Here is a 26,923-nt window from a genome sequence, read left to right on the forward strand (position 1 = left end):
TTAGAGGAGGTTCTGCACAAAGGAGTTCTGAGTATGGTAGAAACACATTACAGTCCAGGGCCATGCTGCCATGCAGTGAGAGAGCTTATCAAACAGAAGTTCATGTATGTCCCAGGCTCCAGTTTCCCAGGCTGACAATTTGCATCAGACCCATAGTGGAAGGCAGAGGAAGAACAAATGCGGGTCCAAAAAGGAAGTGTTTAGCCCGGTCCACAATCAAGCCACACCCACAAATAAGTCCCACCCTCTTGAGATACAGATGTCACTCAAAGTCAAGGTGACCATGTTTTCGATACCTCCAGCCAGGGCTTTTTCATGGCAATGTTGTTTTAGGGTCATACGTGAGACAAAGTTATTCATATTACAGGAGGGCTCAAAGGCCCTAACAAGAAGGGCCCCATTGGTTAGGCACTGCACATACACATAGCGAGGGCCAGCCTCTGCTCTAGAGAGCTCATAATCTAAACAGACAAAGGGTGGGAGGGGAAACAAAGGTACAGAAAGAGGAAGTGACTCACCCAAGGTCACGCACCAGGCCAATGGCAGAGCTGGGACTATAACCCAGGTGAGTGCCCTATTCACTAGACCACATTGCTTCTAAAAAACACCCTTTAAAAAAATACCTGTGCTGGCGTCATTGCTAGAATGGGTCAGAAATGGGGGTGGTTCCAGGAGAAAATGTTGACACTTGTGGGAAAAGCAGGGAACTGAACCCACAACTCCCAAACCCCTGGCTTATAGCCTAACCAGGAGAACAGCACAACCACTTTACTCACATGTCAGTTGCATCCCAAATACTTGTCCCACTGCACTATTAGTATTATAACGTGAGGCCCCAGTCAGAGATCAGGGCCCCACTGCACTAGGAATGTGGAATAAATGAGACATTCCTTGCTACAAAGAACTTACAGTCTTAGCATAGGACAAGAGACAACAACGGCTTCCACCAAAGAACATGCTACAGGGCAGGAAAAATGGCAGATGTTTCAGTTACAGGTCTGGATTGGACCTTTTGGGGGGGGTCAATTCCTGCCTCCCCAAAGATGCTGTGTGTGACCTCGGACAAGTCACAGAGGGTAGCAAAAGCTCGTAAGTTGCATAGGAAGTTAAGTCCCATTTTCAGAAGTGACTCAAACACTTAGGAGCCTGAGACCCCATGACTTCCATAGAGACTTGAGCTCTTGAGTGCCTAATTCCCTTTTGAAAATGAAACTACAATGATTTAAGTCACTTCAAATGCTAAGTGGAGCAACTCCGAGATACCTTTAAAACTCTGGGCCTTAGTATCCTTGTTTCTCCATCTGGAAAAGATGGTTAATTAACCTTCCTTTGTCTATTTACATCGTGAGTTCTTCAGACCAAGGGCTGTCTCTTACTAAGTGTGCCCGGCACAATGGGACCCTGATCTCAGTCAGAGTCAGTGCAACATCCAGCACGGCAGGGCCTGCATCTCAGATAGCATCAGCTGGTTTCTGGCAGCATCTGGCATAACAAGGCCTTGATCTTGGTCAGGGTCTCTGCAGCACACGGCACAATGGGGCCCTGATCTCGGTCAGAGTCTAGCCCAATGGAGCGCGATATCTCTCAGGTCTGTGCAGTGCCCAGCACCTGCAAGGGCCCCACTCTTGGTCAGGATCTGTGCAGCGCCTGGCACAATGGGGTCTTTAGACACTGCTGTACTACAAATCATAATTACACAAGGAGGAGGTAACAGTAAGACAATCGTGCTTAGGAAAAAAACACTGCATTCACAGCACACCAACTCCCTGGAAAAGCAGCAAAGTGTCCTGTGGCACCTTATAGACTAACAGAAGTTTTGGAGCATGAGCTTTCGTGGGTGAATACCCACTTCGTCAGATGCATGTCCCTGGAATTACTCCAATGGCTCAGGGTGAATTTTGTCCCAGATACCAACATCTCTTGTGGACAACTGACTGCATCAAAGGACTTGCTGGACTGGCTTTTACACTCACCTGATGTTGTTACCCAGGACTATTACTATTACTCTTAAGTACTGTGTGTATTATAGTAGTACCTAGAAGACACAACCAAGATCAGGACTGCAACATTATTTATTTCTATTGTGGTAGGCCGAGGAGTACCAGCAACAGACCAGGAGGCCATTGCATTATGCACTAGACCAGTGGTTTTCAAACTGCGGGTCGTGACCCAGTACTGGGTCGCAGAATGTAAGGCATTGGGTTGTGGCGGCTCTGGTCAGCACTGCCGCCTGGGCCACTGAAAGTCCTGTCAGTGGTACAGCCCGGCTAAGGCTGGCTCGTCCCTATCTGTTCTGACACCTTGCTAAGCCCTAGAAGTGGCCAGCAGCAGGTTCGGCTCCTAGGCAGGGGGGCCATGGGGCTCCGTGCGCTGCCCCCACCCCAAGCACCGGCTCCACACTCCCATTGGCTGGGAACTGGCCAATGGGAGCTGGAGGGGATGCCTGCGGGCAAAAGCCATGCGAACCTGCTTGCACGCCTCCGCCTAGGAGCCAGACCTGCTGCTTGCTGCTTCCGGGGCACAGCACGGTCCATGGTGCCAGGACAGGCAGGAAGCCTGCCTTAGCATCCCCGCTGCGCAGCTGATCAGGAGCTGCCCAAGGTAATCTCACACCTCAACCCCATGCCCCAATCCCCTGCCTCACCCTTGAGCCCCCCCAAACCCAGCACCCCTTTCTGCACCCCAAACCCCTCATCCCTGGTCCCACCCCAGAGCCTGCACCCCAAGCCCAGAGCCCTGACCCCGTCCCGCACCCTGAACCCCTCATTCCCAGCCCCACCCCACAGCCCTAAACCCTGCACCCAAACCTTCTGCCCCCGCCCTGAGCCCCTCCAACACCCCAAGCCCCTCATCCCCAGCTCTGTTGGGTTGCGGGCATCAACCATTTTCTTCAACTGGGTCACCAGAAAAAAAGTTTTAAAACCATTGCATTAGACAAACACAGAACAAAGAGATGGTTCGGGCTCCAAAGAGCTTCCAATCTAAGAGCAGACAATCAATGAGGCAGCCCCCTCCCAGTTTAAACAGACAATGAAAAGAAGTGAATTGCCCAGCAGCAGAACCAGGGATAGAAGCCAGGTCTGCTTTCTCTAAGCCAGCGCTGCAGGCACTTCCTTAACCTTTTCCCACAGCCATTCTCGTTGTCCTCCCATCGCTCCCATGGATTTATGCAGTTTCTACCCTATCTTTATCCAGCAATTTGCCTCCACGTGGACCCCATCACTCCTTCATCACCAGCCAGCTTCGATGAAGCGCATATGGAGTTAGAGCCTCAGCTGACATAAACCTATTGTCTTCAGTGGGGCCATGTTGATTTACTCCAGCTCAGGATTTGGTCCCATGAGTCATCTTTTCAGCACCCGGCACAGTGGGGGCCCTGATCTTGGTCAGGGTCTGTGCAGTGCCTGCAGGGGCAGTTCTAGCCATTTCGCCGCCCCAAGCACGGCAGCACGCCGTGGGGGGCGCTCTGCCGGTTGCCGGTCCTGCGGCTCCGGTGGACCTCCCACAGACGTGCGTGCGGATGCTTCACCGAAGCAACGGGACCAGCGGACCCTCCACAGGGACGCCTGCGGGAGGTCCACCAGAGCCACCTGCCGCCCTCCCAGCGACCGGCAGAGCGCCCCCCGTGGCATGCCATCCCGAGCACGCGCTTGGTGTGCTGGAGCCTGGAGCCACCCCTGAGTGCCTGGCAGAATGGGCCCCCCGTCTCAGTTGGGGTCTGTGCAGCGCCTGGCAGAATGGGTCCCCCGTCTCAGTTGGGGTCTGTGCAGCGCCTGACAGAATGGGCCCCTTGTCTCAGTTGGGGTCTGTGCAGTGCCTGACAGAATGGGCCCCTCGTCTCAGTTGGGGTCTGTGCAGTGCCTGATACAATGGAATAATAGTCTGAGTTGGAGCCTCTAACTGCAATGCCAATAATAATCAACCAGTGCAAAGCAGGCTTGGTGCCCTTGTGTACTGGAGGCCTAATGCTTTCCAAACACTGCCCTTTGTCCCACATTTACTGAATCAGGAGATTTTGTCTCCCTTTCCCTTCAAGCTAATCCCTCAAACCCAGAGTAGAACTTTAACCCAAGTAAGATGATTATGGTTTACATAACCCACACAAGCACCCATTTAACCCAATCAGTTTCCTAAAGCTCCCCCACCCCCATTACCACCACGACACATACACAGTTTCCAGCATCCCAAAAAGAAACAGTCCAGCTGAGGTGATCCAAGTTAACACCACAAGTTGCTCAGATCTTCTTCCAACAGACTGGGATCCCCGCTGAGACCCCAGATCTTGGGGTGGATGCCAGGTTGATAGCGGTTTCAACGTTGTAGGCAAGAATTTAGTGGGGTTGTGATAAAGGGAACTTTTTTCTGAGACAATAAGACTGAACTTTCCCATGCAGCCATCCAAGTTTTGCTTTTCTCCTGTAGGAAGTGGCTGGCTATAGCTGTCGTGCTTTGACAGATCTCTAAAGAGAGCTGGAACTTTTGTAGGAGGTGCTCTTTCCAAATGCAACTCCATTTGTGAAACTCATTTAAGTCCTCAGGAGGCGAGTTAACAGTGGATCCGTTCGTCATGAGTTTTGCCGAACTCCTAGACAGCATTGGCGGCATGGGCCGCTTTCAAATCATCCATGTGGCTTTGCTTGTTATCCCTGTTTTAATGACAGCCTCTCATAACCTTCTGCAGAATTTTTCTGCTGCTGTCCCAAGACATCACTGCCAGATCCGTGTCCCTGCCAACAGCACGGGTGGTACAAACATGACTCAAAGGCTGAGCACCAAAGAGCTCTTGAGGATCTCCATCCCCATGGATGGGGACTGGGAGCCGGAGAAGTGTCGCCAGTTCATCACCACCCAGTGGCAGCTCCTAAGTCCCAACGCCACCGTCGCGAACGAGACAGAGATGGAAACAGAGCCATGCACAGATGGGTGGACCTACGACAAGAGCATCTTCACCAACACCATCATTATGGAGGTAAGGAAGGGCCTAAAGCACTCACCACTGCTCAGTGAAACCCTGCATTGCTTGGGTGTTATTGATCAATATTTACATCTGATTGCACAGGAGCAGGAGGAAGTGTGGTCCAGCCAGTGAACTGTGACTTGGGTTCAATTCCTGTCTCTGAACCATTCCTACTCTGTGACCTTAGGCAAATTATGGGATTTGCCCAACTGGATCAGATCCAAGGCCCATTCAGCCCAGTCTCCTGTCTTGGACAATGGCCAGCAGCAGATGCTTCAGAGACAGGTGTAAGAACCCTGCAGTAACCCCATGTAAGATAACCTGTCCCGTACACAGGTCTCATCCTGATCTTTAATAGTTGGAGATCGACTCAAGCGCTGAAGTACCAGGTTTAATATCCCTCCCAGAAGGCTTGTTGTTGTTGTTATGATTACTCTGGATGTTTTTTGATATCCATAGAAATGTCTAATCCCTCTTAAAATCTTGTTAACCTCTTCCCCTCAATGACTTCATGTGGCAGTGAGTTCCACAGGCTAATCCCACATCATGTGAAAAAGTGTATTTCCTCTCATCAGTTTTGAGCTCCCGTATATTAATTGCATTGAACATCCTCTTGTTATGAGACAGGAAGAACAGATGCTCCTGATCTGCTGCGTCTCTCCCACTCGTCCTTTTATAGACTTTTATTCTGTCCCCTTTAATTCATCTCCTTTGCAAGGTAAATGATCCCAGTCCTTTCAATCTCTCTCCACAAGAGAGCGTCTCAGGCTCTTGCTCATTCTTGTTGTCCTCCAATGAACCCCTTTTAGTTCTGCAATATCCTTTGTGAGACGGGGTGACTAGGTCTGCACCCAGCAATCTCTTCATCTCTCTGTCCCTCACATTCCCATATCAGTAAAACATGGATAATTCTTCCTTTCTCCCACCTGTGTCTATTTGGAATGTAAACCCTTAAGGGTGGGGGCTATCTTTTACTGTGTTTGCATGTTTTAATTTTTAATAATGGAGATATACCTATCTCCTACAACTGGAAGGGATCCCCAAAGGTCATCAAGTCCAGCCCCCTGCCTTCACTATCAGGACCAAGTACTGATTTTGCCCCTTGCTGGAGCTTCTACCTGCTGCTAAAACAGAAAATAATAATGTCATATGTGATGAGACACTGTTGGTCTCCATGCCTTCTGCTCCTATTATTTACTGACAATTTGTCCTGGGAAGGAACATTCAGATTATCAAAGGGGATTCTGGTAACTGTTTGCCAGATGGTTAGGAATGGCTGTAGCTGGATATAATCAAACTCAGCCCTTCCCATGATTCAAACAGCTTTACAAACTTGTCCACTGCTGTGAGCTAAGTGTGTAGTAATACCATTAACTCCATTTTACAGATGGGAAACTGAGGCACGAGGTGGTGACGTGACTTGCCCAAGGTCACAGTTGTGTCAACCAAAGAACTGGCTACAGAACCCAGGAGTCCCAGGCTTTCAGTCCTACTCCTGTAACCCCTAGAATCACACAAGCTGCCTTAGAACCCAGGAATCCCAGTCCTAGTGCTCCAGGCACTAGAACATTCTCCTTCCAAGTGCCAGGAGCAGAACCCAGGAAACCTGATGCCCAGTCTCTGTTTAACCACTAGACCTCTCTCTCCTCCCACAGCTGTGGATAGAACCCAGCAATCCTGACTCCCAGCCCCTCACTCTATCCTACTAGACCCCACTCCTCCACAAGAGCTTGGACTAAAACCCTGGAGTCCTTAGGCCCAGTCCCTACTTTAACCAATACACGTAATTCCACAGTTTGGAATTATGACCTGCAATGCTCTGCTCTAACCACTAGGCAACACCATGCAGCTGCATAACAGTAAATACCCAATACTAAGATGGTCGTTTATTTAAATATCCACCAGTAGTTATATCACTCACACATGTGACCTCATACAAGCTGTGAGCCACCCCGTTAACAAATCCACTGACACAGCAAAGCACTGTTTGCTTGTTTAACCAATGCTGAGCTGCAGGACTGCACACAGAGAAACTTCCCTGCCCTTGACAATTCTCAGATTGTTGGTTAGTTAAATATTTACTCGCAATTTAAAAAAATATATAAATACAAAGCAGGGATTAATTTTATTTTAAATGTAACCTTATTTACCAAATGCAGTGGTGCCAATAAAATCATTATTGTTATTAAAATATCTGTAGTGCCTCGAGATCCCAACTAAGAGCAGGACCCCCTTGTGCCAGGCACTGCACAGACCCTGACTGAGATAGGGGCCCCCATTGTGCCAGGCAATGCACAGACACAGTGAGAGAAACAGTCCCTACCCTGAAGAGCCAACAATCTAAACAGACAGTGGGTGGGAGGGGAAACAACTTACCCAAGATCACACAGCAGGTCAGCCAGAGAGCCTACACCAGAACCCAGCTCTCCCGAGTCCCAGGCCAGCACATTGTCACTAGGCCACCTTTCCTCTGCTTCAAGGGTTTCTGGTGCTCAAAGCTATTGGTGGGGGTGCAGGAGCAGAGGCAGCAGCCCTCGTGACCTCTTGCTCTATGCCTCCTCCTTTTGCTACCTGCAGCCTGAGGCACTCCACCTCCCACTGGCAGCAAGCAGTACTGCACCCTGAAGTCCATCAACCACCTAATATGATCATTACAGAACTGCTGGGGATAATTCCCCTTAGCCCAGAGGTTCTCAAATAGGGGTCGGGACCCCTCAGGGGGTTGCAAGGTTATTATATGGGGGGTCGTGAGCTGTCAGCCTGCACCCCAAACCCCGCTTTGCATCCAGCATTTATAATGGTGTTAAATATATTAAAAAGTGTTTTTAATTTATAAGCGGGGTCGTACTCAAGAGGCTTGCTGTGTGAAAGAGGTCATCAGTGCAAAAGTTTGAGAACCACTGCCTTAGCCCCTAGAAACCAGCCATCCCAGCTCTCCATTATACCCTTGTCTGCTAAGTTAAATACTCCCCCCATCCATAACATTGGCTGTTTCCGCCTTGTGTGGGTATGAGCGGCTTGTTATGACAATGTCTTGACCCTCTTTCCTCCCCCGCCTGCAGTGGGACCTGGTGTGTAACCTGCGGACGCTCGGACAGATGGCTCAGTCAATTTACATGGCTGGGGTGCTGGTGGGAGCGCTTGTGTTTGGAAGCTTAGCAGACAGGTGGGTCTCTGAAAGGCTCTTCCTTCTCTCAGCAGCCATGAAGTGAATGGTATCTGCTGGAGCTAAGGGCAAAAGTCCAGGCAGTGAACTGAATATTTAAATTTTGACTTCAGAGATGAGGTTTACCCATGGGGCAGAATAATCCCAGAGTCTAATAGCCTAGTGTGTCCAGATGCAAAGCTGGAGTAAACCAGCATCACTCCCCTGGAGTCAGCGGGGCCAGATTCCTAGCTCGTGTAAATCGGCAGCACTCATTGGTGCCAACAAGCATTTTTCTATTGTATTCAATGAGCATTGGATGAGGCCCACTCATACCAGCTGAGGATCTGACCCACGGCCTGGCAGTTGCTACATTTTCCTTTGCTTATGTTCATCCTCTTCCTCCTAGTTGCATTCCCTCTCCCTGCATGATCGTGTGCCCATTGAAGTCAGGCACGACTCCCATTGTTTTCCATGCTGCAGTAGCCCAGAAAGCAACTCTTCTCAGTGCTTGCGGTTTACCCTTTCCCCTACACTTGAGATTGTGATCCACGTCCCCTTGTAGTCATTGCTTAGCCGCATTTAACTCATTTATAGCCTTGCCTTGTGGGTCAGTCCCTCCAGAGCCCTGGTCATTTGTGCTTGCTCTCCCCTGAGCACCTTACAGGCTAGGTCAGAACACACAGAGATTAGATTAGATAAAATAGATAATCTGTATCCCCGTGCCCAGGACTGAATGCAGATTGCCAGGTGTGGTCGCATCAGTGCTGTCCCCATCTATCCACAGGGTTCTGTGGCTCTGCATATACAGGAATCTATCAGTCACCAGACCCCAGCACAGCTATTAACATGCCTTCCTGTGGCACAGGTTCGGGCGGAAGGCTCTCCTGAGCTGGTCTTACCTGCAGATGGCTGTCTCGGGCACCTGCACTGCCTTCTCGCCCAATTTCACCGCATACTGCATCTTTCGCTTCCTGGTTGGGATGGCCCTTTCTGGGATCATCCTCAACTGTATGTCACTGGGTAAGGGACCTTCTTTCACTGCTCTTTGTTTTTAACCTGGGGAAATTCACCCTGGTTATAACTAACCTGCATTACGGTTGCTCCTAGGAGACCCCAGCACAATGCGCACATTATTTCTGGTATGACAGTAGCACCTAGAAGCCCCATTCTGGTGTGTGCATAATTAGAAGTGTTGCAGTAGCACCTTAATGACCCAGCATAGTGTGCATATTAGGAATATTACAGTAGCACCTACAGGCCCTTACGAAGATCAGGGCCACATTAGATTGGACAGGTTATTAGTAGTATTATAATAGCACCCAGAGGCACTAAGTAAAATCAGGGGCTCATTACAGTCTGTGCAGTAGCATCTAGCAGCCCTAAGATCTGGTCCCCATTATGCGACGCACTGGATGTCTACCTCCCCCTTTGTGTCTGCTGCGCAGAGGATATAACTCTGCTCCAGCCACAGAGCCCTGCTTAACGGACAGCCACCATCTTAGTGACTTGGGGCTGGGCACTGACCCAGAGAACCTCCGAGCTAATGAGGTCTTTAGCTCAGCCCATAGAGACTCATGCACGCAGCTCTAGGTTACATGTGCACATAGTGAGACTGTCCCGGCCCCAAAGAGCTTATAATAGACAAAGGAAGAATTATTGTCCCCATTTTATAGACGAGTGTTCAGAGGGGTTTGACTTTCCCACCATCACACAGGGATCCTGTGCCAGAGCCAGGAACCAAACCCAGCTCACCTGAGTCCCCCTGAGAGGCCAACCTACCTCTCAAGCCCCAGCAGCCCTCATTAACTGGGAGAGCTGTGAAGCTGCTGTCCTATTTCTCATGACCTCTACCTCCCACCCCCCTGCTCCCTGAAAGACAAGTTTTGCCGCAACAAGTATCATGTGTGAACAGCGCATTGTTGGCAGGAGCACGCTTCTGATGACAGCGCAAACGCCGCTTATTGGAGATAGAAGGGTTTTTTAATCAGCAAGAGAGCCAACAAACAGTGGCTACACTGCACGACTTTTAGCAGCACGGTTGTGGCGACACAGCCATGTCGCTAAATGCTGTATAGTGTAGACATAACCTAAGTCAGGGTTTCTCAACAGGGGTCGCCGCTTCTGTTGGGAAAGCCCCTGATGGGATGGGACGGTGTGTTTACCTGCCCCGTCCGCAGGTCCAGCTGATCGTGGCTCCGACTGGCTGTGGATCACTGCTCCGGGCCAATGGGAGCTGCTGGAAGCGGCAGCCAGTATGTCCTTCAGCCCTCGCCACTTCCAGCAGCTCCCATTGGCCCGGAGCAGCGATCTCAAACCGAATTTGCAAATAGTTTTGGTCAACCTGAACCTGTATTTTTCAGTAAATAAACTGTAAGTCCAAAACATTTTGCCCAGCTCTTGTATTAACCCCTTTGGTCTGGGTGCCTTCCTTTCTAGTTGTTGAGTGGGTGCCAATCAATGTACGGACCATAGCCGGCACAGTGGTGGGATACTGCGCTACCATTGGGCAGATTGTTCTTGCAGGCTTGGCATATGCCCTCCCGGACTGGCGCTGGTTACAATTCACCGCATCTATGCCCTTCTTCATCTTCTTTCTCTACTCCTGGTAAGTGCACTGCTGATAGGTTCACAGGGCTAGATTCTGATCTCACTCTTAGATACCCATCTAATTTAGCTGTGATTGGCTACACAGCCTAATGCCCTCATTGTCTGCAGCTGTCTTTACTATGTAAAGGAACTTGACTGGTCCTGAAAGAATGTGCTGGGCACACCAGTTGGCTTTACCAAGGTCTGTGACTGTCTTTGGATCCAAGGCAGTCATTTGTACCTGTCAGTGCAGAAAATGCATATGTTCAAGGGCTAGTACTGGAGAAGCTCAAACTCAGCTGGGAGCTGTAGGTCCTACTATAATGGAAATAACAACAACTTGGTGGAGCTTCTCTGTGTTTGCAACAGTGTAACAACTTCTCAGAATCTTCCCCACAAGCTCTTAGCTCTACCCACCCCCATGAGCCGCAAATTCCTACAAAGAGAACCCAATTGGAAAGAAGGAAGCACTCCATTGTTTCTTGGCATTGTTGCTCATTTTGCAGGTGGTTTGCAGAGTCCGCTCGCTGGCTGGTTCTATCAGGAAAACCAGACCGAGCAGTGCAGGTGCTTAAGAAAGTTGCTCAGATAAATAGAAAAAAAGAAGAAGGAGACAAGCTCGATACTGAGGTAAAGAGATGAATGGAATTGCTGCACCATCAAAAGAAACCACAGATAATCATATCTTATGTGCAATAAGGATGGTTACCCTGAGGACTTAAGTGATGTATAGGCTTGCAGCTGGCCCTCTGAACTGTATGATGCACTAGGGTCAGAAGTGCCCAGGATGCACCACCTCATCTCTCCAAGATGGTGCATTGTGGGAGATATAGTCCAACCAGGGAGCCTGGCCTGTAGAGAAGAATGGGAGCATGAGACCCCTGAATTACAACTTCCATGAGCCACCATGGCAGCATTCCCAAACAGAAATATTTCCATTTCTAGTCTGTTTCAGTATTTGAATTTTCACTGAAAATTTGAAATTTTGCATGGGAAAAAAACTCCCACAATTTCTGTCCAGATTTATTCATGAATCATTGCATGATACTCATGCATTTAGCAGTAGAATTGGTCAGGAATTTTCCAACTAAAATCCACAAATTTCTCATTTTGAAAAGTTTTTGGAAAAAAGTTTCAAAATTCCCATTTCAAACATTTTTTAAAAGAAAAATTCAATATTTTCAGTTTCAACATTTTTGCTAATTATAGTTTAAAAAATTAAATAGAAAAAATGTCAAAATTGAAATAAAACGTTTCGAAAATGTCAAAATAATGTTTCAATTGATTCAAACTCCTTTTTTTTTTCATACTGTCCATTTGTGCAAATTTTTGAGGCTGTCTTCTCATGCTGATCTGGGATCAGAAAAATGTGAGATCTCCAAAATTTTCCTGGGATGGGAAAACCGTTTCCCACCCAGCTCTCTGGCAGCTTTCTCGTGCATGCCATTAGCTCAGGTCAAACCTTATCTAGTAGAGCGAGAGAGTGAACAAGACAATTCTGTCTTAAAATTTGTCCCAAGACATCGTGTATGAGGCTGGGATCTAGAAGTCCATGGGGATAAACGTCACCCTGGCATTTAAATAACATGCATAAAATTTCATTGTGGAGCTGCACAACATTTGATGGCTATGCACAGATTATATTAAGGTGAAATTCATCCCTGAGTTAGCACAAGTTCTGTGCAGCACTTAAATCCCATCTAAACTATGTTTTTAAAGACTTAAATGTAACAACTGGTACATAAGTTTTGTGCTGCACAAGAATTAATTTCACCTTGAGAGGAGTGTTGGGGATTCTGCAATATACTGTGGGCCAGCTGATGTTTTTGTTTACCCTGCTGTAAATCCAGAGTCAAAGGAGTTATTCCAAATTTACACTGGTGCAACTGAGAGCAGAATACACCCCTCAAACTTTGTCATTCAGTCCATTTAGGCTTTGGCAGCCAGGTGCTCAGCTAGAGTAAATCAGCATAGTTAATGTGTCTATGTCGATTTATATCAGCTGAGGAGCTGGTTCATGGACTCACAGATTTTAAGGCCATTAGACCATTAGTTTGACCTCCTGCATAACACAGGCCATAGAATTTCATCCAGTTACTATGTATTGAGCCCAGTAACTTATGTTTGACTAAAGCATCTTCCAGGAAGGCAGACAGAGACAGATGACATCAAGAGATAGGGAATGCACACTTCTCTTGGGAGTTTGTTTCAATGGTTAGTCATCTTCCCTGTTAACATTTTTTGCTTTATTTCTAATCTGAATTTGTCTGGCTTCAGCTTCCAGCCACTGGTTCTTGGTCTGCCTTTCACTTTCTTGAGAGTCCTTTAATACTTGGTATTTTCTTCCCAGGATTATGCCCTGTAATCAAGTCACCTCTTGATCTTCCTTCTGATAAGATAAACAGATTGAGCTCCTTCAGTCGCTCACTCTAAGGCATTCTTTCCAGCCCTCAAATCATCATTCATAGATTTTAAGGCCAAAACAAGGGACCACCAGATCATCTAGCCAGACATGCCATATATTTCAGGCCACAGAATTTCATCCAGTTACTTCTGTACTGAGCCCAATAACTCCTCTAGCCATATCCAAATACAAGCTTCTCAAGGTCATCTGAATAACCACACTTTCTGATCTGGGATATTTGCTGACATTAATTTAATATATAGATGATATAAATCTAGCATGCTTCCAATGATGCTTAAATTCTGGCCCCAGTCCAGTGATCAAAATCAGACTACACATTTGTTAGCCTTTTGTGCCGGAATTCTGATTTCTAATTCATTCCAAAGGACAAGAGTCTGTTGTTTTTCCAACCTGAAAATCATTGTCATTAATACCCTGGTAAAGTCCCATGATTCTGACTTGCAGAAAGAAGCAGTTTCATTTGCAAAAGTAAACCTCTTAAGATGTGCAGAAAGATAAGACTGTGAGGTCTTAGCACTAATAAGAATTCTGATGCTCACACCAATGGACTGAACTAAGATTAGTAATTCCTGCCCTTTCATGATCTCAGCTGCTTGTTTCTCAAAGATAAAGAGACAGAAATGCCTTTGGGTACAAACTATGCTACTTGTATTTCACAATAGATTGCAGCGTGTTTCAATACTAACAGTTCTATCATGTTAAGACAATGGCTTACGAGGTGTGGGGCTGAGCAGGGGGCACTCTCTCCTTGGAATCCATGGAAGCCCTGATGCCCTAGTGCCATGCTAGGGAACACTGTGTTACAAGGAGTAAGATGGGGGGCCCCAGCAGGGGGCGCTGTCCCCTCACAGTCAGTGCTGACCCCAGTGACCCACCATGATTCACTGGAGGTGCAAATATGTGGTCAGTTAAGGTCCCTCGGCCCTTTTCCAAATGGGGTTAGTTACCCCAGGGATAAAGCTGCCCTCACTTCAGTGGCATTTAGGCTAGAGCACAAGGGAGAATTTCAGCTTTAACACTTCAGACCAAATTATCTCAGGACTAATGCCCCAGGAAAACCCACCGAAGTCAAATTATCTTCATCTTCTGTCCTAAGGTTGAGTAGCATTATTATGAGCTGTTAAACAGCTTCTGCTTTCCAACCCAGAGCATTTCAGTGGTGGATGAAGTCATCCGATCTATCTGCATACATACCCCTCCATCTGTATCTATCTAAGTTCATATGTAACTGGATGAACATATTTAAAAAAATCAGGAAAGAAAAGTCTGTGTGTTCTGCTTTTCTCTTCAGTCTGTGTTAGGATCACTTCAGCGTTGTGCCAGCTCCTGTAGCCAAGCGAGAGCTCTCAGATGGTCACTAGAGGGGGATGCAGGATTGGTTGTATGTTTTCTTCTGTGCTGAGCTCACCCACATTCCTGGTCTGCTTTTGTTTCCTCTAAATGGAATGGTGCAAACATTTTAAAACAGCTCCTTGGCTGTCACAGGAATTGCCTGACTGGATTAGCCCAGTAATCTGTGTAACCTAGTATCCAGTCTCTGATAGTAGCTAGCATGGAGTCCCATTCCAGGCTCTGGGAGAAGAGCAGGGTCTAGCGGTCAGAGATGGAGGAGGCTGGGAATCAGGATTCCTGGGTTCCATTCCCAACTTTGGGAGGGGAGCGATGCCTACTGGTTAGAGCTAGGAACTGGGAATCAAGACTTCTGGGTTCTCATCCTATCTCAAACACTGGCAGACTATTCTTTATCCATCCGTTATTTTGTAGCCCTTTATCAGGTCCCCTCTTGCTGTGGTAAACATTCCCAATCCTTTCAGTCTCCTGGGAGTCTTTCCAGAGCTCTAATCATTCGCATCGCGCATCTTTGTCTCCCCTCACCGCATATTTCTGCTACACCCTATGGGCCAGATCCTCAGCTTCATTGTCAATTGACTTCAATAGCGCAACAACTGGCTTATACCAGCTGGGGATCTGGCCCCATTTTCTCCAATGGAGCATATCAAATGTGCTGAGCACAATGAGGAGGGTGCAGTAGGATAATACGCCAGAATTATTTTTCTTATTGTCTCTTCCCCCTAGGTCTTGAAATCCAACATGCAGAAGGAGATGGCTTTGGCACAGTCTTCCTACACATTGTACAGTTTGGTCCGCACACCCAACGTACGCAGGATATCCTGCTGCATATCTAGTGTCTGGTAGGTGTGCTCTATTCTTTCTTTCTAACCCCGAGGCCCCAGTGCAGCACTAGGGGGTGCTGTGCTGCAGGGAGAGAGGTGGGGGGCTCAGTAGGGGGCACCCTCTCCTCAGAGTCAGTGCAGAACCCAATGCCGACCATGATTCGTTGGAGGCCAGTCAAGATCCCACTGTCCCTTTTCCCATCTGAGTTAGTTATACCAGGGATAAATCTGGCCCCATTGTATATTTACATCCCACCCTCCAATGACCATTCACAGGTTTGCCACCAGCTTTGCCTTCTATGGCTTGGCCATGGACCTGCAGCACTTCGGCTTCAACATTTATCTCATCCAGGTGGCTTTTGGCTCCATTGACATCCCGGCCAAGCTGGGCGCTGCCATCGGGATGAGCTTCATTGGCCGGCGCTTCACCCAGGCAGCTTCCGTCATCCTGGCAGGGCTGGCGATCCTGGCCAACATATTTGTGCCACGAGGTGGGCATTCAGGGTGCAGCAGCCAAGGGAGGGACAGGGCTGAATGAAGATTACCTGGGACTCTAGTCATACCATGAGATGGGACAACCTACTCCGAAGATGATCTCCCCCTGGCCACAGCCCTCACAGCCCAAATCCACCCCTATGGCCATACCACCAGGGGCCTCCCCTGACCCAATACCCCGCCCCAGGGGTCTTCTCTGGCTCATGGCCCCACCCTCACAATCCAACCTCACCTCATGGCCCTCCATCTTCGGCTGAACCTCTCCCACACAGCTGAAGTCCTCTCCACAGCCTTGCCCCCATAGCCAAAACTAACCTCATGGCCTTACCTCCCCACAGCTATGCCTCTCCTCCACATCCCACCACTGCATGACCCGACCTCGACCCCCACAGCCCAACCCTGACCTATGGCCCCGTGTCTCCTTGAAGTGGCAGAGGGAGTGATCCGCTTGGGAGCAGAACAAGAGTATCATGGGAGATGTTGTCCAGTCAGGGAGCCAGGCCCACAAAGGAGAATGGAGACAAGAAGCAAATGAACTACAACTCCCATGTGGCACTAGAATAGCATCAAAATATTTCAACTTTTGAGTGTTCATTTTTTGACACATAAAAAAATGATATTGTCTGTGGGAGGTAGACACACTCTGTGAAAACTTTGTTTGGTTGAAAACCCCAATTTTCCATCAAAAAAACAGTTTTGATGGAAAATTTCTGACCATCCCTAATGTAGACATCTCTTTTATAGATCATAGTGTTACTCTGGCCATATCTCAGATACATATTGTATATAGGCACAGAGTGACCAGCCTTGGCCAGGACTGTTTCAGCAACTGATCCCCCCCATGACTGCTACCAGCACCGACCATTAACTCTCATCTTTTTATGTCCCCCCACAAGAGCTGAAGGCCTTACGTACATCCCTGGCAGTGCTTGGAAAAGGATGCTTAGCCTCTTCCTTTAACTGTTTGTACCTCTACACTGGCGAGCTGTACCCAACAGTCATCAGGTACCTACTGCACAAACTCATCTATTTCTGCGTTAGATTAAAATCTACCCAATGCTTTACTCAAGTTAGGGGGTCAGAGCTTTACTCAAGACAGGGCTCCTCAGGTGCAGCTGGAACCAGAGCTCTGAATTTCCATTCCAAAGGAAGTTCCAACATTTCAAAATTTCTTTTGAGATGAAAATCCCAAAAAATTTCATTTCAGAAATATCTGAACAACCTTATTGAAACTCAGGTTATTGGGTTCAACACGGGGTAACTGGGTGAAATTTAACAACTCGTGTTATACCAGAGGTCAGACTAGAAGATCTACTGGTCCCTTTGCGCCTTTAACTCTATGAACATTTCAGTAAGGACTTATCAAAACAGTAACTGATTTATCATTTCAACTAGTATATCACATTCTATTATATAAACCACTCGTAGCAATGTAGAGCTGGAAGGGACCTCAAGAGGTCATCTAGTCTATTCCCCCATGCTGAGGCAGGATTAAGTATACCTACACCACCCCTGACAGGTATCTGTCTAACTTCTTTAAAAAAAATGAAGAACGGGGATTCCACAACCTCCTTTGGTAACCTGTTCCTATCCTTAGAGTTTGAAAGTTTTTTCCTAAAACCCAACCTGAATCTCCCATGCTGCAAACTAAACTGACTCCTTGTCCTAACCTTGGTGGACATGGAGAACAATTGATTCTCCTCTTTATAACAACTATTTACATATTTGAAGACTTATGTGTTTTCCCCATTCCCCTGCCTCCAGTCTTCTCTAGACTAAACATGCCCAGTTCTACCCACCTTTCCTCATATGTCAGGTTTTCTAAACCGCTGATCATTTTTGTTGGTCTCCTGTGGACTCTCTCCAAGACACAGTACTCCAGCTGAGGCATCACCAGAGCCAAGTAGAGTGGAACAATTGCCTCCTGTTCCTTACATACAACATTCCTGTTGCATCCCAGAATCACACTGGCCTTTTTCACAACATCACGTCACTGTTGATGCACATTCAACGTATGATCCACTATAACCCTCAGATCATTTTCAGCAGTACGACCACCTAGCCATCAATTCATCATTTTGTATATGTGCTTTGATTTTTCCATCTTGCATGCAGTTGTCACAGATCACCTGGCCCTTTAAGGATAATTGAGCTCAGCCACACCTGCACCAGATTAGCTAGCCCCCGCCTTAGCTGGTCCTGGTCAGATGTTGGAAGGACTGTGTGGAAGGCCCTGAGCAAGGCTCTGAAGGAAACTGTGAAAGGTTCCATGGAAGGAGTCTGGGCTGTGTCCCACAGCCAAAGACAGACCGAAGGGTAACCCAGAAAGGACTGGGAACTGAGTCTGATGGGTGGGCTAAAGGGGACCCCAAGTGGGGACAAAGAACTTTTGATTGTGTTTGAACTTCTGTTACCTCAAGGGATGATTGAACCCTGAGTGAGCCAGCCAGAGGGCTGAGCCATGTGAACCCCCAGGAGAGACAGGAAAGCCAGAGGAGGAGGAAACTGAGGCAGAGAATGATTGCAGAACCACACTCAAGCAGCATGGGGTGCTACAAGGCAGGCATGTCCCATGACAGTAGTACTTGTCCTTATTGAATTTCATCTTACTGATTAATATAATAATCAAAATGATAAATCAGTTATCATTTCAGTAAGTCCCTATTGAACCGTTTTGATAAAGTCTGTTCAATATTTCCAAGCCCTGCACTTTCCATATATCTGATTAGGTAAAGAACGCACCTGGAGGGGAGGAGGTTTCTTTCCTTTCATTGGCTGGGGGAGGGAAATAGGTGAGCCAATCGACCTCTGCCCTCCCCCACCCCCAATGTAAGGCTTCTCTTGTTCCCATTCTTGGGCTCCCCAGGCCCCACCAGGGCAAAAAGAAAAACAACAAAGCCCTTCGACCTCACTTAAATGAAATGTTTCAATCGTTTTTCATTGAAAATTTTGACTAAATCATTATGTTCCCATTAAATATTTCATTTTTGTTAAATCAGTATTTTCCAATGGCAAACTGTTCCGGTGGAAAATTTTCCCTCAGTTCTAGTCTTAGGCCTAAAGTAACATTTTCTGAATGACCTAAGTCCCATTTTCAAAACTTTCTCCCTGTTAAAAATGTGCACTTTGTTTCCAGTTTGAATCGGTCTAGCGCCAACACCCAGCCCTTGGATCTCTCATTTGCCCTTTTTCTGATGCCTCAAAGGATGCATCTCATCTAGGAGATCACTTCTCCTCACCTAGGTATTTACAGACTATAACTCTATTGTACAGCATCAGCCTTCCTGTCACAGTGAGTCCTGACCTCAGTATGGGGATAGCCTCAAAGATTAAAGTCAACCCCAAAACATTTAGTTTTGATCCCTCTCTACCCTGACAGAAATTTTTTTTTAAATTAGCAAAAATGTGACCTTTTTCCCACAGAAAAATTCGCTTTTGCAGAAACTGCATTTCCTGTTGAAGGGAAGTTCCTAACCGGCTGTAGAAATAAGGAAAGCCGGTTCTGATCAAAGGCCATTTCTGAGCAGACCAAGGGGAGAAAAAAGTCCATGAGCAGACTGAGCCTGGTCTTTTCCAGAATCAGTCCAATAGTATCATGATTTTATGATTTCTTCTTTAAAGGTTGTTTTCTACACTTGCAGACAGACCGGCATGGGGCTTGGAAGCACCATGGCTCGCGTGGGCGGCATAGTAGCTCCGGTGGTAAGGTTGACGGGGGAATATTTCCCATACTTCCCACCAATTATATATGGGACAGCTCCTATAATCTCAGGCATCGCTGCTATATTCCTGCCAGAGACCCTCAATGTGCCATTGCCTGACACCATAGAAGAAGTGGAGAGAGGGTTAGTTCACTTTCACTTCATTTTGATTGTGTCCTCTCCTACAGTAGTTAGTCTGAGCTTTCTCTCTCTCATATAAATGGGAAGAAATTGCCTTTGATTCAATATAACTACACTATAGTAAGAGAAGAACTGACACCTCCCACATTAACAGCAGCATGGGTTAGTGCTGGACTGAGAGTCAGGATACTGGGTTTCACTCCCATCGCTCTGTGCTCCTGTTTCCCCTCCCACTCTTTGTCTATTCTTCCTTTTTAGATCATAAGATCTTTAGGGCAGGGACTGTCTCCTATTACATGTCTGTCCAGCACCTGACCCAATGGGGTCCTGGTCTCAGTTAGGGTGGGTAAATAAGCCAGAGCTCAACTGGAGTCAACATGTCCATATCCCCAGTCGGTGTAAATTGGTTGTAGTGCCACTGAAGTGAATGAGGCCAGATTCCCAGGTGGTGTAAATAGATGAAGCTCAGTTGGAGGCAATGGGCCAGATCACCAGCTGGTGAAAATTGGACATATCTCCATTGAAGTTAGTGGCCAGCTGTGGCCTTAGGCCAATTCAAAACAGCAGAGGATCTGGCTCAATATTTATTTGTGTGTGTGTGTGTGTCTCTCTCTTTTTTTTAAAAGGAAAAGGGCCAGAGACCTAAAGAATGACGAGCAAAAGGAGAAGATTCTTCTGCAGACAATGGGGTCGGCAATGCTGCAGGAAGCCTGATGGTGTGATGCAAGAGGGGGCCCCTTGGGTTAGGTAGTCCTCTGCTCAGAGTGTCACCCACGTTTCTGTACACAGCAGTACACTCACAGAGCCTGGCTCTGTGCAGTGCTGCAGAGCAGAGAGAGGTTGCAGGGGAGTCATAACAAATAAATGGCAGATTCCTCAGTCTTTAAAATATCTCTCTCACACTACACGCGTGCGCACACACTCCGATACTCGCACTCATAGATACACTGACTCGTGTGCATGTTCACACTTACACTCATGCATACACCCAGTCCCATTCACACCGTCACACACACGCTCACACATACACACTCATTCACTCAGGCAGATGTTCTCACACATTCCTGCTCACACACACTTGCAACAAACACATAGGTCGGCACTGTTAGAAGGCTCCCTCCCTTTCCACCACAGCTGATTAACACTCGACCTCCTGCCATCTGACAATAAGTTGGTTCCCAACCCAAATCTCATAAACAGCTGTGTTTTATGGAAAACTCACCCTATAAATCTAATGGCTGTGGATGGAATGTGTTTCATTCAGCTCCCATTGTAGAGAGGCCCATGGCCATTTTTCACATACCTGAATACCAGAGCCCTTGGGTCAGAGGAAATGTTTAAACAATTTCAATTACCATCACGTCTGTTTCCATGGGGCGTAAACAGAACACTCATGCTGCCTAATAAATGCCGACTCCTGTTAAGGCGGTAGTCTGGGATGACCCATTCATCTCCTGCCCATGGTATCACCACCTCTCCAATGGAGGACTCCCATTATGGCTCTGTATCTGCTGAAGGGTTCAATCTTTTAGCCCTAAAATTATCTTCATCCCAGATGGGACAGAAAGTTTGGACCATATTCGTGGCTGGTGTAAATGGGCAGAGCTCCACTGACTTCAGTGGAGTGATGCCCCTTTACACTAGGCTGGGCATCTGGCCCCTTTACGCCAAAGAAACTTTGCCCAATTTACACCAGCTGGGGATCTGGCTGTACTGTTGCCAATGGAGTGACACCAACTGAGGATCTGCTCCATTAATTCCAGTGGAGCTATGGCTGATTTACATCAGCTGGGGATCTGGCCCGATTGCCTCCAGTTGAGCTACAGGTCTAGTCCTGACTCAGAGAGGTTGAATGATTAGCGCAGTGGGGGAAGGGAAGTCAGGACTTCTGGAACATAGTCCCCTCCCAGCTCTGGGAAGCAAACAGGTTACAGCACAGTTGAGACTGGGAATCAAGACTCTTGGGTACTATTTCTGGTTATGGGAAGGGAGTGGGATCTAGTAGATTAGAAAGGGGGGTGCTAGGAGTCAGGATTTCTGGATTCTACTGCCAGCTCTGGGACACAGGGGTCTAGTGCAGGGTTCTGCAACCTGCGGCATGTGAGCTGATTTTTAGTGGCACTCTGCTGCCAGCCAGGGTCCTGGCCGCCTGCCCCACTCATCCCGCTGCCGGCCTGGATGGACAGAATCCTGGGCCAGCAGCAGCCTGAGCGGGGCCGGTGGATGGAACATCAGCCCGCTGCTGGTCTGGGGTTGCATCCGCCGGTCCCTGCCAGCCTAGGTCCCGGCCACTGGCCCTGCTCAGCTCGCTGCCAGTCTGGGGTTCCATCCGCCAACCCCTGTAAATGTAAAATGTATTACTGGCATGCAAAGCCTTCAATTACAGTAAATAAATGAACACTTGGCACACCACTTCTCAAAGGCTGCCAACCCCTGGTCTAGTGGTTAGAGCAGATAGGGCTAGGAGTCAGGACTTCTGGGTCTATTCCTGATTCTATCTCTGGCCTCTGTGTAGTCTAAGTGGGTAGAACAACGGGCATTTCCTCCACTCCTTGGGACAGTATCAGTGTATGATACTGAGCCTGGCCTGGCAAAATAACTCTGTTGTTCTGCATTGTATCAGACCTGGATCCATAGCTCTTGGTTTAATGCAAATAGAGAGGATGCATTTGGGACCCAAGTTCAATAAATTATAAAGCACTCAGGGAACAGTTCATCCACTCCATTCTCTGGGCTGGATGAACATGTCTTATCCTATATCATTCTGTGTATAGAGGGTGCCCTGTGCTGTGGAATGAAATGAGCTGAGATCATTCCATTTTAAGCACCAGGCAGTTCCATATTAAAACAACACTGAGAGGAAGGAGGATTCCTAACCTGGCCAAACTCAACTATCCCCTGTTATTTCATGAAGTATTTTCATTGGAATATTATTTCAAATGTCAGTGCTTCAAATAAACATCCCAAAGGCCTTTCTATTTGGACTGCAGAGTTATTCAGGCAGGGACTGTCACCTAATGGTTAGAGTAGGCAGAGCTGGGATTCAGGATTTCTGGTGTCTATTTCCAACTTTGGAAAGGGAGTAGGATCTAGCAGTTGGAACAGGGGGCTGAAAGTCTGGATTTTGGGGTTCTGCTTCAGGAGGGAGCATGTGGTCTTAGTGTTTATGGCAGGAAAGCCTGGGACTGGGAGTCAAGACTCCTGGGTTCTGTTCCCTGCTCTGGGACAGAATGTGGTCTAATAATCAAGCAAGGGACTGCAACCAGGAATCAGATTCCTGGGTTCTACTGCCAGAGGCCAATGTGGTCTAGTAATGTCCTTCAAAGTGGGAGCTGGAAATCTGGGGTGTTTCACTTGCTGTCTCTGGGCCTCAAATTCTCCCCCTATAAATAGAGCTTTGAAATCCTTATATAAAAGAGATTACTACACAAGTGCTACAAATTGTTATGCTAATGCTATTTTTTAATCTCTAGAACAGACCCCTTGTAAGTATCTGAACCAGGTATTGAAAAAATAAACATATAATTTACCTGGGCCACAACTAAAGTGCTATGAGATCTGGTCTACAGATTATTTGTGTTACAGTAGCGCCTAGATCAGAGCCTCATGATGTGCGCATTATTAACCCTACAGCAGTGCCCAGAAGCCCTAATTGAGATCCGGGGGCTATTATGGTGAGTGTGCATTATTATTAGCATTACAGTAGCATCTATAGGCCTCAGTCAAGATTGGGGTCTCATTATGGTGTGTGCATTATTAGTAGTATTACTGTAGTACCTAGACAGCCCAGTCCATTAGCATTATGGTAGTATCCAAAAGCCCTAATTGAGATCATGGCCCATTATAGTGTGTGCATTATTAGTAGTACTGTGGTAGTATCTAGGGGGCCATACACTAGAGCAGGGCTGCATTATGGTGTGTGAATTAGTAGTAGTACTACAGTAGTATCTAGAGGCCCCACACTAGACCACTGTACTGGGTGCTGTGCAGCCATTCCCTGCCCCAATCTGTTTAAAGTCTGAATAGAGAAGACAAAAGGTGAACCAGAGGCAAATGACTTGCCCAAGGCCACACAGCAGATCAGTGTCAGTCAGCAGATGCAGGAACAGAACCCAGGTCCTCCTGATTTGTACTCTACTCTCCAGCCTACGCTGCTGCATAAATAAATAAGCACTCATCACATGAGCCTTTCAGCCACAATCACTTGCAAAGATACTAGCGAGGCTAATGTAGTCTATGCTGTATGAATAATCACACTCGTATTGGCAACTGCATACATAAACCAACTGTCAACTCTAAACAGCAGGCACATTCTAAGACAGCCAGCACTCTGAGCATCATATCCAGCAGAGGGAGTGGTGGAGATGCCTTTATTAAGAGTTTGTGAATTTAACCCTCACAAACTATGCCATAATCACCAAGCACTGGGAGAGATTTGCCAGTTCAAAGCAAGTGCTCAGAACAAGAGCCCAGAAACACAGAAGTAGATCTAAGCTCCCAGTTCTGGTGCTGCTCAGAAGAGTTGAATCGAGCTAGGACACAACCCACGTAAGTGAGCCTCTATTTCATTTAAATCGTTGGGAAGATGCTACATTTTCATTCCTCTTTTGACCTACTGAGTGCAGGAGGAAAGGGCTGTAAAAGGCAATCTTGCAAGTGAGTTGAAGCCACTGCAGAGAGACGGAGGACCAGGGTGTGCTGATGCTTATGTGCGGGAGAAAATTTAGCTCATATGGGAGGTGTCGGAGGCAGAAAAGATGGGGCAATTTTATTTTTGTGGATAACTTTCCAGGGCAAGCAATACCTGGAGAAAAGCAGCCTGCCATGGGATGGTTCAGCAGCTGATTCTTGCACTGTCAGTGCTGTGGTTACATTCTGACTTTAATGGCAGATCCTCTGATGGTAGAAATCAGCATCGCTCCATTAATTTTGATGGAGTTAAGCTGATTAGTACCAGAGCTGAGGACCTAGCCCTTGCTTTCTTCAGTGAAAGATGTGGTGAGTAGGAACGCAATCCATCAGGCAGTGGTGTGATCGGAAGGCAAAAATGTGCTTAAGACTGGATGAGAAACTGGTGCAACATCTTGCATTTAAAGTCTAAGCCTCTTTCTAACACATAGCAGTAAATGAACAGGGAATGGCACGTGTGAGACAAAATGCAATTTACTAGCTCCTGGATTTGTACATGATAACCATTAATTATTATTGCTGTGCAGAGAAGCATCATCTGAATGCACAGATAGGTGTTAGAGCTCCTGCTTCCGGGAGTTGAGTCAGAGCTAATGGTTAGAGGAGGGGGCTGGGAGTGAAAACTCCTGGATTTGATTCCCAACTGTGGGTGGGTAGTGGTCAGAGCAGGTGGTGGGGCGAGCTAAGAGTCAGGCCTCCTTAATTCTATCCTAGGTTTGGAAGGGAGCATGGGCCAGGTGATGAGAATGAGGGATCAGGACTTCTGGTTTCAAGTCTGGATGGTGTGAGGAAATATATTCTAGTGGTCACAGCAACAGACTGGGAGTCAGGATATCTGGGTTCTTCTCCCAGTTCTGGGAGGGGAGGGGCATCTAGATTAGAGTAGGGGCTCAGGACTTCTGTGTTCTCCTCCCAATTACATATGTATTATATTAATGTACTGTAACAAGGCTTTATAAAGCTTGTTAAAAGTTTTACAGTCAAAGAAATAAACCAAAATCTTTAGTCTGTTTCAAAGCTCTTCACCTAGGAGTAGATCTAGATGAATTCATGGCACATGGCTTACATTTTTCTTCCAATGTTTGCAGATGAAAAATACATAGAACCCAGTGCCAGAGCAGAGTTTAAAAAGCAAACTTTACAGCTAATTGTGAGAGTCTGTTTTCCCCATATCTCTCAGGCAGTAACATTAACCACCTGTCATCAGATTCACCCACACTCATTTTTCTCTTTCCTTCTGCTTTTTTTTAAATATATGAGCATGTAACTTGTGTTTCATAGAATGTTGTTATTTATAATTACTGTAATTTATAGAGCCCTCAGCTGAGATTCCCCATTGCGTGAAATCCTGCAGGGACTCCAACCAAGATCAGCACTCTAATTGTGCCAGGTGCTGCCCAGATCCTGACTGAAATCAGGGTCCCCAATTGTGCTAGGCACTACACAGACCCTGAGTGATATCGGGGCCCCCTGTGCCATACACAGGAGATAACATACAGTAAGAGTCCATCTCTGCCCTAAAGATCTTATCATCTCATAAAGAAAGTCAAAGGATGGAAGGGGAAACTGAGGCAGAGAGCGTGGACGGGGAAACTGAGGCAAGGAGAACAGAAGGGGCTTGCCCAAGATCACGCAGCAGCTTAGCAACAGAGCTAGGATTAAAACCCAGCTCCTCTGATGTCCAGTCCAGCGCCCTATCCACTAGGTACACTGCCTCCATTTCTTGGCTGGTCTGGCAACATTTTGCTCAACACCTAAGACAACATTACTGAAGCCCTTGGAGTTAGCTGGGGTAAGGAAATTTGGCTCTCGCTCTTTGACATTCTATCAGAAACAACTTCTGAAAAATAGAGCCGGTGCTTAGTTACTTAGCACAAGAAAAAAGCAACAGCAGACCAGCCACAGAGGCAGAGAGAGGTAAAATAATTGTAGCATCTAATGAATCTAAATCATACGGAAGAAAAAACAGCAGATGATTCTAATAGATCTTACAAGAGCTAATAAATTAACCCCAATGAGACACAGCGTGAGAGAACCAAGTACGTTAATGCTTTTTCAATGCTAAGCATATTTAAAGGCTTTATTCTAAAGTTCAGTCAGGTCAAATCTATGATGCTCTACGGTGAACGTCTGCTATTATGGACATTATCCTCCCTCTGTCTGTCTTCTCTCTTCAGAATTCACTCTTCATGTATGACACCATCTTTTACTGTGCTTGTGCGGTGCTCAACACATTGGGCCTCCCCCCGCTTTCGGTGAGGCGGGTCTTCAATATAAATAATAATACATTATATTTAAAAAACAATACTCTCTACTCAAAGCCCTACTCCTAATACTTGTAGGTCAAGAAAGAATATAGAAAATAATTTGCCTGCAAAGGACAAGCAGTTAAATCCCAAGAGATTGGGCTATATTAAAGTGCTGTAAAGTTGTCCCTTTTGATGTATTAACCTGTTGCTTGCAAATCTTTTTCACTTATGGAAATGTTTGTTTTGAAAGCCCTAAAATTGCCAGCTCTTGCAGAATAATCTTTTAAGGCACTTAGCCAGCCAAATACAGTGTTACGAATATTACTAATGGAAAACGGTCTGAAAACAGCTGTGTATA

At 46.9% G+C, this 26,923-nt stretch overlaps 1 protein-coding gene across 3 annotated transcripts; it reads left to right on the forward strand.

The window, feature by feature from the left end:
- The first annotated feature begins 4,296 nt into the window (after positions 1–4,296).
- LOC127054586 (solute carrier family 22 member 6-A-like) lies at positions 4,297–26,923 on the forward strand. Of its 3 annotated transcripts, XM_050960863.1 has the most exons (10): positions 4,297–4,969; positions 8,020–8,123; positions 8,971–9,125; positions 10,542–10,710; positions 11,198–11,321; positions 15,193–15,308; positions 15,567–15,781; positions 16,682–16,790; positions 19,427–19,630; positions 20,254–26,923. In XM_050960863.1, exons 1-10 carry the CDS (start codon positions 4,568–4,570, stop codon positions 20,339–20,341), a joined length of 1,686 nt encoding a protein of 561 aa, XP_050816820.1. In that variant the 5' UTR covers positions 4,297–4,567; the 3' UTR covers positions 20,342–26,923. The 3 variants fall into 3 exon arrangements, with proteins under 3 accessions (XP_050816820.1, XP_050816821.1, XP_050816822.1); XM_050960864.1 differs by lacking the exon at positions 20,254–26,923 and having other exon boundaries at positions 19,407–19,573; XM_050960865.1 differs by lacking the exons at positions 16,682–16,790; positions 19,427–19,630; positions 20,254–26,923 and adding an exon at positions 16,124–16,299.

The sequence above is a fragment of the Gopherus flavomarginatus genome, chromosome 6, assembly GCF_025201925.1.
Source record: "Gopherus flavomarginatus isolate rGopFla2 chromosome 6, rGopFla2.mat.asm, whole genome shotgun sequence".
Taxonomy (NCBI): Eukaryota; Metazoa; Chordata; order Testudines; family Testudinidae; genus Gopherus; species Gopherus flavomarginatus.

What these genes read in the sequence shown, in the direction of transcription:
- LOC127054586 (XM_050960863.1), top strand. Translation starts at nt 4,568, where the DNA reads ATGAGTTTTGCCGAACTCCTAGACAGCATTGGCGGCATGGGCCGCTTT. An exon ending in ATCTTCTTTCTCTACTCCTG is followed by an intron (nt 10,711 to 11,197) that starts GTAAGTGCACTG and finishes CTCATTTTGCAG; the next exon opens with GTGGTTTGCAGAGTCCGCTC. An exon ending in ATAGAAGAAGTGGAGAGAGG is followed by an intron (nt 19,631 to 20,253) that starts GTTAGTTCACTT and finishes TTTTTTTAAAAG; the next exon opens with GAAAAGGGCCAGAGACCTAA.